The 18,594-nt window shown below is 35.3% G+C and overlaps 1 protein-coding gene across 1 annotated transcript in view; it reads right to left on the bottom strand.

Moving 5' to 3' along the window:
* Nucleotides 1-1,861: 1,861 nt before the first annotated feature.
* Nucleotides 1,862-18,594, bottom strand: part of DNAH8 (dynein axonemal heavy chain 8) — a 113,732-nt gene continuing 96,999 nt past the window's right edge. The window contains exons 82-92 of the mRNA XM_064707016.1: nt 18,457-18,530; nt 16,073-16,225; nt 15,193-15,348; nt 13,088-13,204; nt 11,818-11,919; nt 11,282-11,442; nt 6,611-6,767; nt 5,944-6,096; nt 5,669-5,858; nt 2,611-2,732; nt 1,862-2,149 (exon numbers count right to left, since the gene is read on the bottom strand). Of these exons, the coding sequence (XP_064563086.1) occupies nt 1,862-2,149; nt 2,611-2,732; nt 5,669-5,858; nt 5,944-6,096; nt 6,611-6,767; nt 11,282-11,442; nt 11,818-11,919; nt 13,088-13,204; nt 15,193-15,348; nt 16,073-16,225; nt 18,457-18,530 (1,673 nt within the window). The remainder of the gene's footprint in view (nt 2,150-2,610; nt 2,733-5,668; nt 5,859-5,943; nt 6,097-6,610; nt 6,768-11,281; nt 11,443-11,817; nt 11,920-13,087; nt 13,205-15,192; nt 15,349-16,072; nt 16,226-18,456; nt 18,531-18,594) is intronic.

Here is an 18,594-nt window from a genome sequence, read left to right as displayed (position 1 = left end):
TGCCCCTGCAGTGAGTATACTGGACACATGCAAGAACATGGGAGGGGAAAAAGCCAGGACAACTGTCCAAAGGGATATTGCATAAACATGACGTCATGTTCAGCACCAAAGACTTCAGGAAAGAATGAGGATAAGGGACATTTGTTCTCATTGAATCTGTCTTACCAAGTAACCATTATGTGTGCTAAGGCTCTTCTCAGAAAACAGCTAAACATCTGCCTGCCAGTGGGAAGCAGAAAATAAATTTCTTAATTCAATTTTCTTGTGTGTGCAGCTTTGCTTCACTTATTAAACTGTCTTCATCTTGGCCCCCTTCTTTTCAGCTTCTGATCTTGCAATTCTTTGCCCCATTCTGTTTGGGCAGGGCAGGGTGGGGCAAGCCATTGTGTACTTAGCTGATGGTCAACCCACCACAAGTTGTCACATGAGTATTGCAATTACTTGGGGAAAAATCTTTTGCAATTGGAAAGTCAGATTTTTTCTTCCTTTTTTGCAGACAGAGGCACAACTTCTAAAAATACATAAAAGCCATAAAAGTTATCCAACACCAGCAGGTTTCTTGTATTTGAATCTAAGTAAATCTATAGAGGGGAGAGAAGAAATGTTTTACTTAATGGCATTTGGAGATCTCACTTTTTTGTTACTCTGCTCATGATGTTGTGTCTGTGTATTGTTATTTCCTTTATGCCATGGACCTTCTGCAAGAGGATATCCCAGGGCAGTGACCTCCAATAGAAAGCCAAATGACTACAGCAGGAGGAAGGGCCTTTTATCATCTCAACAGATGCCCACGACTTTGTCAAGGAGTAGCTGCACTTTGCCACAGCAGATGCATTTGAACACTCTTGAATGGCAAAAGGAAAAACAGTCCAGTCATGGGGTGTAAGTGAAAAACTCTGTTGCCAAATAAAGGTATCTGAAAGAAGAAGCTTATTGGAGATTATTAAAGAGATAGTGTAGACTGCATATCTTGTTTAGTATTACATAAATAAAATTAGTTTAATACTAATTGTATCTGGAAAACTCATGGTTAGGATATTCCTGAGTATCATCACAGAATAATGCTGTGATGGTCATTTCATGGATTGCAACCCACACTTTAGAGCTACAAGGAAATGCAGACAAAATAATTATACTTGTAAATAATCTGGTTCTCTAATTAAAAAAAAAAAAAATCCATATTTAGTAGTTGGAACTGTTCTACGTCTGTTCCCACACAGCTAAACTGGACAAAAAACACGCTGGCCTCTGTCAGATATTCCAGACACAAACGTTCCTGGTGTAGTTTTACTTAATCTAGATAGTTTAACTAGAACAAATGAGATCTGGGAAAGCCCAAGCTTTCCCAGAAAGCTTTCCATCCAAAAATTTGGATCAAATATATTTTTTGTCATATAGTTTCCTGCAGACTCACAGGAAATAATGTGTGTATCATGCAGAATCTAGGAATTTAAGTCTGTATCTAGGAGATTTTAAATTTTGTTGTCCTCAAACGTCACTGAAACACCAGCTAAATGTTCTACATGTGAAAGAATAAAAAAAGCAAAGTTTTTATTTTTGTAAGTTTTAATAACATTTTATTTGACATTCTTAAAGCAAATATCCATTTAAAGTAATATAATGCATACTTCAAAGACTACAAGCAATGAACTTATTTGGAAAGATTTACTTCAAAACTATCAACAAACAGCCAAGGCAAACCGAATTTGCTGACAGCAGAGAAAAAACATCAGTAAGCCAAGACTGAAATGCAATTTCTAGTATAATGACAAGTAGCCTCCAAATAAAGAGCAGTAGAAGAATTACACATTTAGTTTGTCACAGGTGCCACGTACTCTTCTGCCATAGCAGCAAAAGCAGCTTACTTGATGTCACAGAGAAGAGCCACTCCTCTCAGAATCCAGTGGTCTGGAGACTTTGCTGTCTTTAAAAATACCTCTGTAATAAAGTTCAAATCTGTCCTCTTGGGCTTCTTGTAAAGAGGACAAACATAGAGCCTGGGATCCCTAGGTCTGGTTGAATCAACAGCAAACATATGGAGCACAGGCAGCTGGACAAAAAGAATCTTTGGTGAAGACTCAACAAGTATGCTTCTTCGTTTGTCCCAGCCTGCACCTTCCAAGAAGAGCCCATAGATATAAACTCCTTCCTGTGTGAAGAGTAAGCAGATACATCACAACACGTAAAGCATAATAATTTTTTTTAAACCATTAAAAAAAGTGTATGTCTAATAGTAAAAAATATCTGACATTGAATCTCTTCAAACAGTTTCATTTTAAACTATAAAATAATCCTTTTTCAGAAGATAATGCTACTGAAATGGAGGGCAACAAAAATTCTTTAATAAAGTCTATATACTACAAAGTTTCATGTAAAGTTTACTATAAATTCCAAAAATTAACAGGTGGTACAATGAAAACAGTTCCTTTAACTAAATATTTTTCTTAATTAATATCTTCATACTTAGTGTTTGGCTTCTATGCTGAGCAAAAACATTAAGGTGAAGACAGTTGTAACTTTTTCCTCTATCAATCCAAAATGACTCAATGGTACATAATATAAACCAAATACCAAAATTAATTCTGAAACATCTTTGCATGTCATACGTACAGAAGGAGGTGATATGATTTCTTCCTTGGTCAGCTTTAGCACATCATTATGTACTGCAACTTTATCCAAAGCCCAGTCTTTATGTGCTCGAGTCGCTTCTTGTTTCATTGCTGTCAGGAATCCTTGAGATATTAAGCCAGACATTTAGTATTTATCTCACATTATAAAATAAAATCTTGCTCAGTTATTAGCATGATTCTGCACTGAACTTGCAGACAGATAATCAGAGTTGTATTTAAAAAGGAGCATCCTGACTAATGATAGCAAACTTTGCTTTGGGACCAAAATAGGAACACGTGACAAAAGTGGTACACTGTGCATTACACCAAGAAAAATATTTTTAAATGGCATGTACTTTTTTCTTCTATTAAATTTCTATTAAGAAATATTTGGTCAGGACGCTGACTAACAAATTATCATAAGGCAATTAACTACAGGATCCATGATAAAGGTGTCTTTCAAGAGAGAATTTCAAGGCAAACAAGTTATCCATTGTGCGAGCTGATGTTTATGTAAAGGCAACTTAGCTAAAAGGTGGGGGTGTTTTAAATGAAAGAAGTAGAATAAATTTCATTGATGGAAAACAGAAAATATGTGTCTGAATATGATAATAAAACCACTATGTGGGTGTGGGGAATCTACTCAATGCAGTGCCTATGAGAAATGAGAAACGTGCGTTTTGTTAGAGGAAAAAAGGGTGTCAGATAGAAATTAAGGCAGAGGATGACATAACTGAGCAGCAAGTTAGGTGATTTTTTGAGTACTGTTTTGAACAGACTTTACCGACATTTGAAATAAGAAAGGTTTGAGATGCAAAGGGTTGAATAGTTTAAGCACAGATGACTGAGCAGCAAAGAGGTTTGAATGTGTTATAAAGGAAAAAGCTACAAAAACAGAAACACCAGTACCAAATACCTGGTTGTTTCTTCAAGAGGAAGAAAGAGAAGTTAAAGAGAACTGCATTCTTAATAGTGAATTTCCTGGCGAGCAGTATTACAAATATCGTCTGATCTTACAAATACACTCACCTCACCCCTACCCACAGTACACATTTTGCACTTAGCAAACCTCTCTCCAGCTGAAGGACTACTTTTGGGTTTTTTTAACACAGAGGTTGAAGCAATAATGAAGCTCAAGACCATCTGTATCTCAGTAGGCTAAATGTTTTAATTTGTCAAAAGAATGTGGTCCATTATCTTCTTTTACACCACTGTGAGTGCTGCTTTTGAATTATCAGAGATCAGTATGGTTATTAGCTGTGCCACTTAGTATACAAATGATGTTTTGACTGGCATCCCAATACCATCTTTTAATAATAAATTGGATGTACTCCAGGCACCTCAGTTGTTTCTGAAAGTGACTCTAAACCAGACTTTGGTATTAGTAGTGTTTACAGTTCTGGCAGTAGGAAGGCCAGTAAGAACAGAAGCATCACAAAGCAAAGGTAACTCATATAACATTCAAGAATTTCAGAGGTTAGTTCTAATTAAAACAAAAACACTAAAAAAACCCCTCATACACACACAAGTTTCACACACAAGTTTCTTATGAGAATTTTGTATGTGTAGTTGTATAGGCTGAAGGAGATTCTCTTAGGAACACACACCTTATACCTTTTTTATTCATGGAGATGGTTAAAATTTGTTTTACCTCCTCTTTTCTCTAAATGGTAAAAATATCAAGTTGTAACAGATAATGATAGATAATGTTTACTTGTACATCACAGCATATCTTTGATGGATTTGAAGAAACTGTTCATTAAATAACCTGTGAAATGGATACATACATTTTGATGATTCTTTGTGAAAGACAAAGAACTGCTATAAATTGTGGTACATTCATAGCCCACGTTGGAAGAGACATGGGAAGTTCACCTGGTCCAACCTTTCATAGGAAAGGGAAGACTAGATGAGGTTATCTAGCACCGTCCAATTACATCTTGAAAACCTCCAGAAGTGGGGACTCTACCATGTCTCTGATGAGGCTGTTCCAGTGAGTGATTGCTCTTACTGTACTGTAAAAAGTCATTTTGTTGCTACTGTAACATCTTGCTCTAGATTAAAGCTCTTCCATACTCACAACTTACAGTTTGAAATGAGTTAAACAGCTTCAAACCAGAGAAAAATAGTATTTTCTTTAAAAGCTGTATCATTATTATTAAGTATACTTTCTTAAGAAGTTGTATAATATCATAGTACAATATGTCAGCAAGATTAAGTGTTTTATTTATTAACCATATGTTTTCCTTCTTGTAATATAAAAACTGTGGCTCTGGGTCAGACTGAAAGATCAGAGAACCATAGAATCACATAGAATGTTTGGGTTGAAAGGGACCTTAAAAAATCATCAAGTTCCAACTCATTTGCCATGGTCAGGGTCACACAAAAAAAAAAAAAAAAAAAAAAAAAAAAAAAAAAAAGAATTCCACTAGACCAAGTCCAATTCAACCTGGTCTTAGACACTGCCAGGAATGGGGCACCCACACTTCTTTTGTCAATCTGTTCCAATGCCTTAAGGCCTCACAGTAAAAAATTCTTTATAGTATCAGTTCTAAACCTACCCGTTTTCAGTTTAAATCTGTCCTCCCTTGTCCTATCACTAAATGCAGTTGTGAAAAGTCCCTCTCCAGCTCTCTTGTAGCCCCCTCTAGGTACTGGGAGGTGCTATAAAAGTCACCCCCAGAGCCTTTTCCCCCTGGCTGAATGGCCCCAACTCTCTCTTCCTGCCTTCATAAGAGAGGTGCTCCAGCCCTCTGATTGTGTCCATGGCCCTTTGCTTCAGCCGCTCCAGCAGGTTCACATCCTTTCTGTGAGGGCCCCAGAGCTGGATGCAGCACTCCAGGTGGGCTCTCACCAGAGCAGAGTAGAGCAGAGCAGAGGGGCAGAACCATCTCCCTTGCCCTGCTGGCCATGCTCCATTCAATGCAGCCTAGGCTAAGGTTGGCTTTCTGGGCTGAAAGTGCACATTGAACCCATTGTCCATCTTGGCTCCTGTGACACATGCTGGCAGCATAACCATTGAAATACTACTATTCAATACATTACTACTCAAGCCTTACCTTGAGGATTAAAGAATCCAGTTATCCAAAACACCTTTGGTCTTCCTTGAAATATCCAATTAGATAATTGAGCATTTCTCTCCAAAAGGTCAGTAAACCAGAAGCCAAGTGTGGAGGACTCCCAAGATACTCTCTTCCATACTTGAGGGATTCGAGCATCATACATGTTATCAAGTGCATCTCTTAAATTCTGAAAGAATTAAATAATATTCAAAGTAAATAAATCAATATTTTAAAGCATAGTATTCCATGTGTAGTAGAAGCACTTTACTTGCCTCACTCATAACAATAGTTCCATCTATGGCTAGTTTCAGATCATTCAAACTGGTGCGGACAACTGTGATCACCCTCTGCATGCGGTCAATTTCTTGACGAAGAAAAATATTCATAGAGTTTAGTACTCCCATTTTAACTAAACGAGCCTTCACCTAAATTATAAAAACACAGAAGAAATTTAGTTAAGTCTAAATCATTGAAATGCCATTTTAGTATGCAACATTTTAACTACCTGTGTGTTCAGAAAAGTAAATATTAGATTTGTGTATTATTCAACTAACATTTATCTCCTTAAAACTGCTGCAGTTTTTACTTTTTGTCTGATACTACCCAATTACACATGATTTTGCTAGAACAGGACTTCACGCAAAAGGCCCAGGAGACTGCTATCACAAAATGTAAAGACTGACTTTTTTCTGTTTTCCCAAGTAGCTTTGCAAATCCAAGCGTAGTCTCCCCAGCATATCTCCATGGCCAATTGTTAGATGTCTTGATTTTAGATAAAAAAACTTCATACTAATTCATGCTGGTAGCAATAAGGGTGTTGGTTCCTTGAATCTACTGCTATTTATATGATCTTTTGTACAATTTGGCATTTCTTTTTTGGAATGTGTAGTGTGAAAACTCAATAGAGAGAACAGTAGGACATGACTAAGGTTAGCTTGCCTCATGAGGTACGTAATCTGGAGGAAGTTTCTCTAGCATGTCTTCAGCCAAACGATAAACAACTGATTCTCGAGTTTCTCCAGATCCTCCACCACTTTCTTTAGGCTGAATGTTGGTAATAGTATCCAGAACATCAGCTGATGTATTTCTCTGGTATCTGAGAGGATGAGGAACATGCTATAAATTACATAGAATTTTTTAATAGTTAATGATAACTTTGTAGAACAAACAAAAAACAGTGTGCCATGAAGTCAAATCAAAACTCGCACAAAATTGGTTTCCTTTGCATCCTGCACCAACCATAATACACTGCATAATACACTGATCATGAAGGTTTGGGAAGGTTTGGTTTACCAAAGTTTTAAAGAATATGAACTTCCCTCTTCCCTGTTATACACTTGCTGTGTGCCTAATTCAGGGATAAGAAGGAGGTCTACAAGCTGAGATTGTGTGGTGGCAGAAAAACCTACGATACCAGGGATTCTGAGGAAAGGGCATATTCCTGATTAATGTCTTCTAAAGAGCTATTTGTTGAGAAGAAGCAATAAAAGTTTTGTAACAAGGAAGAATATTTGCCTCATTTAATTACTTCTTAAAAGTGTAATGCAGAAACAGGAAAAGGTGGAGGTATAACTCTGAAAGCTGCCCCTTTGATAATTAGTAAATCCATTCTGCTTTCAGATGTTTCAGGATTAATGACAAGGCCTGCTAGATTTACAGCACTGCAGGTAAAAAGCTTTTATTCCATAGTGAAGCATGGGCAGTGCTAATGCAAATTAATGTTCTGAGTCAATACAAAAATGTGAATTAAATTTGTGTGGCATTGGATAATGAAAGATGGTAGACCACATCAGTCCTTCAACAGAATAATTACAGGAGTATTTTTGTTGGAGTGCTATCCAGTGGCATAGAGCTATGAGAGGAAATAAGAAAGAAAGCCTGAAGTACTGAAGTGTCAGCAGTGCCTACTTTTACCTTATGGAATCAGCTACACGAGGAACAGAGACATCAATGAGTGATGTAGGACATACATTTACACTGATTCAAAGCATAGATTTGTATGTCAGCATTACTTTTCAACTTTCCTATGATACCCATCTCCTTCTATTACTTTGTCATACATAATTATATAAGACATGAAACGGAGGATAGAATGCATGAACTAAAGCACCTAAAGATGCTTTGGATACAGTGTCACAATACCAGAGAAGCTAGATACTAAAGTACTTCAGCAAAAAAAGAAAAAAAAAAAAGGGGGTGAATGCAATTATAAAGACTATAAATCAGAAAAATGGAAGAAATACTACTGGGATTTTGCTTCTCTGAGGATATAATTTCTTCTTCTAAAGGTAGGAATGGTGGGGGCTTTCAAGGATTTTCATAACCCTTGACTTTAGACTCAAAACTCTCAAGCTTTTTATCAATTTATGGCCCCATTAAAAGAATGAAAGATTTATTCAAGACCACATATGAGCAGAAAAGATAAAAATTCTCTTGGACTCATGGCTTTATTGGTAATTTGGATGACATACTGGTGGTTATAACCTTTCCGTTTTGTCTTGCTGATTTAACAAGTAGTGATTAGAGATATGTGAACCTTCCTCTTCATACTGTAAGCACCATTCTTCCAATTCTGCTGTCAGACTATTTTATATAGAAGGTATGGGTTCCCTGATTATTACATCAGTTAAATTATAATAAATTACAGAATTTTAAAAATGGTCTTTCTAAATCTAAAAAAAAAAAGGAATAGAAACTATTTTAAAAAGAAGGTAGTATGCAAACTTTGGGGAAAATGAGAGAATGGCTTTTGAGAAATAGCATCAAAGGAATGGAATCAAAAGTGATACTGATTGATGATATTCCTTTCTTAAATTACACAAGCTAGGAACCTTCTGAAGAGGAGAATTTATGTGAATCTTGCATAAATAATAATTACTCTTTGAACAAGACTTTTTTGTAAATAAAAATAGGAAAGACAAAAATATGTATCTTGGTCTTTACATAATTAAAAGTAATTTTCCGCTGCGGAAGTGAGGTTAAAATACCAAGAAAGAATTTCATTTACATACCACTGGGACATATTCAACATAAAAACCACTCTGGAACAAAATTTTACTGGGCTTTGGAAAACCTCACTTTACTTTAGATTGCAAATAAAATGAAGTACAGATGCAAACAATAACAATAAAAAGATGGCAGAAGTCTGTAGAGGAAGTACCATGTTCCTGAGAACAGAATCAGTTGCACGTGATGGGTTGACCCTCATCACATGTAGATGTTTATGTGCAGATGTCTCCATAACAGCCCTTTGTCTCTATTGCTCTATTCAGCTCATGCATTTTAGATGTCTGCTTTGTGATGAGAGAAATTGCACTTTACAAGGATCTATTTTTCTCTATTACTGTTAAGCAAGTCTAGAGTAACCAGAAAGGAAGATACAGCAACATTAAACAAATCTCATTTATAGTGTCAGTGTTGCTTAAAGTATGTAAGATAAAGCGCTCAACACGTATTTATTTTTTTCCCCAAAACAGTATTGTAAAGTGAATTGTGTCATAAGATGAAAAAAGAAAATTAATTTTCTGTGGATTCTAGGCTCCAAAAAACATTATTAAGAGTATTCTCTCAAGAATTCGGACGTAACATACTATCATTATTTGATAGCTGGAATATGTGCCATCAGGGATTTTCACTGAAAGTGAAAACTAAGAAAAAATGCACGTGACAGAACCATTGCCTCAGCTTTTCATAGAAGACAGCAATATCTATTGCAGCACAGTGTTCAAAACCTTACATTCATCAGCTTGCAATAGCTTAACAAAAATCCAGCTACATTTAAGGCTTTAGAAGGGAACCAATTGGAAAGGGGTTTTGGCAGAAGATTGTCAGAATATTCCTTTCCTGCTCAGGTACCTGTTAACTATGTGGCTTTGCAGAACCTATGATTCATACAGCAAGTTAAAATCATTCTCAATGACTTCAGGTGTTAATCCTAAATGAAAGCATTGAAATTCATTGAAGCCTTCCAATTGTAAGCAACAGATTGAGCTTTTGGCTGAAATGTAAAACTGCTTCGGTAAATTAGTGAGAGATAAGATTTTTCTTGTCCTCAGTAATAGTAACATGGAGAGATCTTAGCTCTCTCAGGGTTCCAATCCTAGCAGTTAGCCTTGTGCATACTCTGAGATGACTTGGTAAGATATTATAAGGAGAATTTGAATAGAATTTTATACTCTATGGGATGTTAATCCATTTGGTCTGTGCGTCAAAGATGAAATTCAGACACAGCAGCTGTGCATTGTTGCTTATAACATGACCATGATAAGACATGGAAAAAAGCATTAAGCCATTGAACATTTTTCCCAAACTCTAAAGAAATACCTACAAGGCAAAATCTACAGGAGAAAAAAAGGGGCTAAAGTAACAGGAATATGTTGAAGTACCAAGTGGAAGAAAAACTGAGAACTGAAGAGAAATCAGAGAGCTGTTCCTACTCACTAAAGCTCCTCCAAGAGTATTAGTCTCAAATTTCCTCCTATAAATTAGCTCTCCTACAAGCCTAATTTTGGATCTACAGCATGTCTCTCTTCAAGACTTTGTTTAGCTCTCTGTTAAATCTTGGCTCTTCTTTCTTCTTTAATCATTTCTGAAGGGAGGTCTTGCAAGTATCAGGGAATGACTTGAAACAGAATCTACTCAGATTCTTTTCTTCACAAGCATATATTAAGAGTGGTATGTGCTAGTAGGAGTTGACAATAAGACTGTGTACTCTTCTCACAGCACACCCAGAATACAGGCCTCTTGACATGGCACCAGCCTCTCAACTTTGACACTGAAAAATTGTGGGAAATTATTGTTTCATCCAAAAATATTAGATGATAAGTTAAGATGATTAGATGTTAAGTTTTCACAGCAGCTCTGCATTTCAATATTTAAAGGTAGAAAAATAGCTACATGAAGAAAAAATGAATGTGGAAGGTGGACAAACTGCATATGAAAATGCAATATTTCATGGAAGAATTATTAAGAACTTCAGTGAAAAAAATATGATGATGTTCATATCCTTTCACAGGGCATATAATATTAGAGAGAAATAAAGGGCAAGCTGTTACACAGATTATTTGGAATGAAAGAGTGAATTCAGTCAAAGATAAAATTTTAAGTGGAGCTAGTACTTGGTGCAGTTGAAAAGCCTCTTTTAAATAATGGAAATGGCCAGACTGACTGCAACATAAGTTTGTAGTTGCATCCAAAAGGCATGCTTGTAAACCAAATGACAATCCAGAGAATCATTTAACAAGTGTGCACAGAAAAATAAACTGCTTGAAACAGAAGCCAATGCTAGAAACTTTCTCTAGTTGAACTGTATAGATCAACCGATCACGTGTTCATATTAAAGTTTCATAATGTTTTCAATTAAAAAAAGTAAAATCATGAGGAGTAAGTAATAAGAGTTCCAACTGCTTTAAATGGATGTGTAAAACATAGCAGAAGATACTGCATTTATAACAATGTACATACACAGGAAGTGTTCCACTTCAACAGTGAAATTCACATGAATCCTAGATTTCCAATGCAAAATGTACTTTACTTAAACACTTGATAGGAATTTGTTCCCAAATACTAAAAGAAACATTCTCCATTTTCAATATGTGGAGACCTACTTACGTAATATCAGCATTGGGATGGAGACCAAACACCTCTGGGGTGTCCATGGCAGGAAGTAACTGGATGTAGTCAAAGTACTGTTCCAGAGTTTTGCATACTGGAATTTTATAGCCAGTATAAAAGCAGAAAGCACTGTCAAACATATTTTCACTAAACCATACCTGTGAAAAATCCATGGGGAAAAAAGAAAGACAGCAATTATTTTGCTACTTAGGTGGCTCTTAAACCTCACTTTTACTCTTGGAGGATTAGGGTTCTTGTTTCAGCTACTGCATTTAATTTTACTTTAAGACAACTGTAAATTGTTAATAATTATGTCTATTAAGTTTGACTCCAGCTGAGTCTTTTTAAGCTTCTGCTCCACACCAAAAAGGAACCAAAGGGAAGATCCTCACTGCCAAAGAATGATGTTTTGAAAAATTTGTTTTACTTTAAAAACTGGTGAAATGCATATTCAGCAGAAAGAAGACCTTCTGATTTCTGTATTACAGCAGCCAATAAACATGACAAATAACTGTATTTCCGAGATCTCCTACCCTTGCAAAGCAATTAAGAAGACGTTTGTCATAGTCATCTGTGACTCGGCCTCCATACTGTACTTCTCCAATCATGTAGCGTACTGTGTTCCATGATATCCCCTGGATGCAAGTAAAGCACATGAAAGACTATAGTTATTATATGTAAGAAGAAGATTTTAATTTAAATACAATCTGAAACTCATAACATTCTGAAACGTAAACTGAAAAAATTATATATGACAATACGTTATTTCTAATGTATTTACTGAGCTCAACCCTTCTGTAATTTTATAGAAGGATTGGGCTTGATCCTGCTACTATAAATCCAGAATCACAGGATCATTTACATTGGAAAAGACCTTTAAGATCATTGCATCCAATCTTTGACCAAACACCAATTTAGACCATGGCACTAAGAGCCATGTCCAGTTGTTTCTTCAACACCTACAGGCACAGTTACTCCACAGCCTTCCTGGGCTGTCCATTCCAATGCTTGACAACCCTTTCCACTAAGAAAATCCTCCTGATGTTCAACCTAAGCCTTTCCTGGCACAGCTTGAGGCTGTGTCCTCTTGTCCTGGCACTGGTTGCCTGGGAGAAGAGGCCGATCCCCAACCGGCTACACCCGCCTTTCAGGGAGGTGTAGAGAGTGACAAGGTCACCCCAAGCCTCCTTTCTCCAGGATAAACACTCCAGGTCCCTCAGCCACTCCTCATATACCTTGATCTCTAGAAGTAAAATCTCATTTTATATACATATGTGTATGTGTGTATATATATATATATTTCATTATTACTTGTTTGACCTAAAATCACTCACAGCTGCTATTGCCTCTCTTCTAACCCCACATTCCATCCTCCCTACGCCACCCCTTCTTCCTATTTCTCATTTTTCTCTCTCGGCTGAGTGCTGCTTCATAAGGAATGGCTATTCCCTGCTAAGCAGTAGAAAATCTAATGGTAGCTGTAGAGAGATTTGATTTGCTCTATCAAACTCAGTAAATATTTTAGCTCCCTTTCCAGAACAGATAACATACAGACTTGTTAATTTTGGATACAGTGAAAAAGAAAAACAAATTTTAATGTTCTTAACAAATACGTATTTTTACATGCATGACAGCACATAAAATATTTCAGCTTGATTTTCTTGCAGAGAACCTCGACCTTTGATCATTAGAAGTGGCACTAAATGAATAGCAATGAGTAAATTATGATAAACATGAGGGAAAAACAATTTCTGCTGCCATTCAAAGCATTAAAATGTACTCTATAAAGATTTTAGCATTCACCTTCTTGATGTCAATTTTTTTTAGGTGATTAATTATAAACTGAATGCTGGCTGTAAAGTCTGCCGAGTTAAATTCATAAGGAATATTCCAACCCAAAGGTCCAAACTTGCGTCGCTCCTTAGGAAAAAATTAAAACCAAATATATTTATGAAACAACTTATAATTTCCTTTCCTTAATAAATTTCAGTAACAATACCAGTGGAGTAAAGAATTGAACTGGAGAAGAAATGCCTAGGAAATAGCTGTATGACTCAAACATATCAATAATACAGTTAAGTTATTCCATATGGGAGAAATATTTATAGAAAAAGCAACAAATAATGTTTTAACAACTTTAATAATCAATTTGAAAGTCACAAGTTTACAATGCCACACTTCTGTGTGGATAATGAGATTTTTATATTAAACAATTAATTAATTTAGCTTGGTACAGTTTTTCTCTTCTTTTTACATATACTATCAACTAATGATATTTAAAATTTTCAAGTTCCTATATTTATGCTCAGTTTTGCAAAGAGTTCTGCTACTTCTGTCTTATTGTTTCCATATGGTTTTTTTAATGTACATTTTTTCAAAATTCATAATTTTATGTTAAGGTTGCCACCATTACGTTATTGAAATATACTATTGCCCTCCTACCTGGAAATTAACAGAAAAATATTCAACTATGAAAGTAAAGAATAAATATTCTGTAGCCCAAACCCTTTCAATATCTAGCACTATTAGATTTTTCACAAGTATATTAAAGTCATCTCAGTTAATTTGCTCAATGATTTTTTTTCAGAATGTAGAACAAATTAATCCAAGAAGTTAAGAACTAAATTTATGAATAGCACTGGCATTTATCAAATTAATAAATTAAATTTTAAAACTATCTAAGTAATACCATATTTATCAGATTTTATATTACTAGCTCACTAATCACTGACAGTCTTTGACACCTGAAGTAACATTTAGGCACCCTGGCTACAATATTTAAAAAGAACTAGAATGAAAAAAACCCTCCACCTTTTATTTTTCAATGAAAATGTTGGGAACCATCATCTGCTTATAAGCATTACCAATAATACCATGCAGAAAAGTGTAATTATTTCCTGCAAATTTTTTTGAATTACATCTTAAGCTATATTTATCATCATGATCTTGTCACCAAAGGATATTAAGACCTGGTCACTTTAAAGGCAGGACAATGTATATATTGCTTGTTGGTTGGCAATTCATAAAATTTCTTAATAGATGAATAGCTGTAATAGTTTTTAAAAATACTGATGGGTTGAATAAGCATAGATCTTCTAGTTCCACAAGAACAGTATAATCCCGAGGCAGTACACAGAACAACTTTTTCATTGTTTAAAAAGGGTAGAAGAAGGAAAATAATGCAGAATGCTGTAACAGTGAACATCAAAAATTGTCCTTCTCTCACCGGCTGCCTACACCAAAAAATACAAGATGCTTAGTAGAACCTAAGGATTAAACAGTGTTTTGTAACTATTTTGAGATCCTTGGTGAAAAGGAGGCACATTCAGAGAGCTCAGAATATTAGTCTTTATTGTGATCTGAAAACTTATTTCTCTTTAAAGTACAATGTATAGATGTCTTTGTTCTCACACTGCAATTAATGTAGAAAAAACATTAGCACAGATGTTACAAAAATTTTATTTAATTTTAGCCATCTAGAAAATAGCTACTCTAAATTAGGCATCTGGATTGCTTTTAAAATCAATGGAGAGAGTGATATATGTCTAGAAAAATATTCACTCTTAGAGAAGGACAGCTGTGACAGATAAGCTGGTTTTCTGTTTCAGCATGCTTATCTATTTCTATTGACTACAGAGAGAAATTTTTCCCATATACCCAATGACTAACTTTTGATCAGCTGAAGTTAGATGAGAAAAAAAAATTCTAAATGCCCATTATATGAGAATTGTTTAAAAGGTATTAAAAAAAAAGAGATAATAACGAACCTTGAAATACAGATTACAGCCATTAAAGCTTTAGTCCTGCAGCATGATGCTACAATAAATATCAGAATGTGTTTTTTCAGGAACCTCTATTAGAGTCACTCCATATATTACACCACTATTTGCAAACCTTTTAAGAAATACCTGAACAGTAGAATGCAGGAAAGCTACAGTGTAAAGCAAAGGTTTCCACATAGGCAGGTTGCTAACGTTTAACAGATCCTGACTAATTCCAGAAAATGTTCTTTTCAGTCCGGCACGTATACCTTGTGGAGGTTCATTTGTGAACTTTATAGCAATCTGTCACAAGAAAAACATAAAGGAATTGGATTTGTTTACTGAAACAAAAATAACAACATATGAAAATGCCACAACTACTAGTTATAAATAAAATGTAAATAACTGAATCCTTGTAGAAATGAAGTTGATATGTACTTAAACTGCATAAAAGGAGTACACAGAATCATAGAATAGTTTAAGTTGGAAAGGACCTTTTAAAGACCATCCAGTCCAACCCTCCTGCACTGATCAGTGACATTTTCAAACAGATAGCATTGCTCAGAGTCCTGTTCAACTTGACCTTGAATATTTCCAGGGAGGGAGTATCCAATACCTTTCTGGGTGCCACCTCTCTTAGTGCCTCACCACCCTCACTGTAAAAAACTTATATCTTTTTATAAATAAAACCTTCTTCAGTTTAAAACCAGAATCCCTCAACCTGTTGCAACACACCATACTAAAATGTCTGTCCTCATCTTTCCTATGGGCCCCTTCAAGTACTGCAAGGCTGCCAACAGGTCTTCCCAAACCCTTCTCTTCTGCAGTCATACTAGATTAGCCACAAAGATTTTGAACATAGACCTTTAATTTCTCTTGGTTAAAACCATCACTGACACTGACATATTTACATTGTAACAAAAGTCCATTTTTTCCTTGGGTTTTTCCCCTCCATTTTTTTACTGCCATTTACATAATCAATTTGAATAATTTTCATTAAGTACCTGAATTAAATATTTGAACAAACCTGTAGCAGTGTAATTGGGAATTTAAGATGTTGTTCAGTAGTTATCCAAACTCGAAATGTGTCATTCTGGATCTCAGCAGTAAGAAGTGTCTCCAGTAGTTCTTCCATGAACTCCAGTCCAAGGTGACAATTCTGAAGTAACACCCAGCCTCCCTAAAAAAGGATATCAACTATTACCGTATAATATTAAGAACAAGTTATTCATAATGCTAAAGCCAGCTGTCTATATAAGAATAAAATTTGGTTTTCCATGAAATTTTTTAAAAATTCTGTTCTGTTCCAAAATATATATTCTCTTTTATTATTATAGGCTATTGGCACAGATAAAGCAAATAGAATAAGTTAGTGCAAAAGTTATTTCCACATTCTCTTTTTCTCAGTGAAAATAATATAACCAGGCTCAATATTGTAAGCAAAGAATCAGTGCTATCTAGTGGCAAAAAGAGGTTCCTGTACTCTCCCAGCAAAACATCAGTGATAAGCAATCCTCTTCTCAGATCCAAAAGAATGTGAGATGAAAAGTAACAGCTGAAATTTAAGGAATACGTATTTTTAAAAACTGATTTGTTAATAACATAATCTAAATAAGTGCAAAGAGGTTGTAATAAGATTCTAAGACTTTTCAACTCCAATTAGTTTATCTGAAATAAAGGCATTTGCATGAAAGTCAAACTCCACTTATTTTGATCTTCTTCATTTCTCAAACTGAGCATGAAAGCTCTAGTTGGATTATTGTCTCTCTAAACCTTTGTTTGTGAATTTAAATCCAATCAGCATTTTTAGCATCACTTTAGAAGCCTGATGAATTAGAAGCCTGATATTAAAATGGGACATTATTTAATCAGTTCTAAACAGTGATGGACAGTGGATTTCATTACAGCTTGTAATTTCATTTCAGCAATTTTGTTTTAGCTCATTTAAAAAACATCAGTAACGGTTGGTGAAAAAATATAATTGACATATTTGTGGTGAATTGATAGATATTAAAAAAAATTAAATGAAGGTGGTTTTTTTCCTTCTTTTATGGGGATCAACTTTTCTGAGGGAGATCTTTAATCAATTTCGTACATTTCCAAATGAATCAAACAGAGTTTTTGACAATTATCTTCCTGTAACACAGCACAGCAGTTTTAATCATATTATGTACTCTTGGCCAGAGGTGTCAAATAGGTATTTGTCTTCGTATTCACTAATTCTGTTTAGTAGTTTCAAATCTGATGTTCACATTTTCTTCCCTTCAGCACCAAAGCATGTAGCTCAAAAATTCTTACTGGTAGCTCTACTGGAGTACTGTTTTGAGTGTCCTTGTGCTTCAATTTAAGGACAAAAGAAAGGAAGGGATTCTCCAGTTTTCACCATTGCAATGAACTGGGAGTTTACAGTGACCATTCTAGACAAACAAAAAAAGAAATACCAGATGTATGTGTGCACTTATAATATGAATTTTCATTTGCTATAAAGAGATTTCTTTTTTCTCTTTTTCCAAATTGGTGTACATCTATATGCCAATACTGCTCTCTTTTACTGGAGATATTCTACCCCTCCAAAGTACAGGTATATGACTGATACCCCATATTTTGAGCTTGCAGGCAACTATGCCTGTATGTCTTCATTTGAAAGACTGTCCACAACTCCTTGAAGTGTCCAGCTGACCAGAAGGTACCCCCTTTGCACTAAAACTTTTCTATTGTATTTGAAGTTTCAATTACTATCTCTCTGTAGCTGCTACTTAGGTTTTTCATGGTTTTACTGTTGGGAAATATAATCTGCCATAACAACATCTAAAGAAAAATTCTTATATATTGTTTAGAAATTCTTAGACATGCTTGGGACTCAAAGCCAAAAGATTGACAATTAAAGAAAGAAAGAAGAGACACCAAATGCTGGTGAGTAAGTGGTCCTGTCACTAGCAGTGTTGTAAGAAAAATGTGAAACAGTATTAGAAGCAAGCACATCCTTCTGTATCTACAACTTTAAGCTACATGTGCACTCATCGTTTCATTCAGTAGAAACTATGCAACATCCAGGTATTTCTTATATGGGAGGGGAAAAAATGAAAAAAATTTCCAATAAAGAGGTGGGATCTGGACAGGACCAGGCCCCAATGTCCTTTTACCCTTTGTTAAATGTAGTGATAAGTAAGGAATGTGCTGCTTTTGGGAAGCTGCTCAGTAGCACTGCTGCCAGAGGCATTGCCTTGGACTCCACTGTCACATATATATGCCACAGAGAAATGTTTTTAAACTCAGGCATTCAAAAAGACATGGTCACCTGGAGATATGCTTGATAGTAAGATGAAAATGCAAAATATAACAGACTGGATGCTAAAAGAGTGTAAAAGAATACCAAAACCATCAGCTTATGTTGCAATATTTTTTCCCCACCTGTTCCATTGACGCCTCTACGAGTTTGCGTGCATGAACCTCTTGTCCTTGGCCCATTGAGATGGTCCTACATTCTATAACATATTTGACAATATAAGATTAATGAATCTACATTATTAATAAAAAGTAAGAATTGCA

The sequence above is a fragment of the Zonotrichia leucophrys genome, chromosome 3 (assembly GCF_028769735.1).
Source record: "Zonotrichia leucophrys gambelii isolate GWCS_2022_RI chromosome 3, RI_Zleu_2.0, whole genome shotgun sequence".
NCBI classification, from domain to species: domain Eukaryota; kingdom Metazoa; phylum Chordata; class Aves; order Passeriformes; family Passerellidae; genus Zonotrichia; species Zonotrichia leucophrys.
This window is presented reverse-complemented; position numbering and strand designations above follow the sequence as displayed.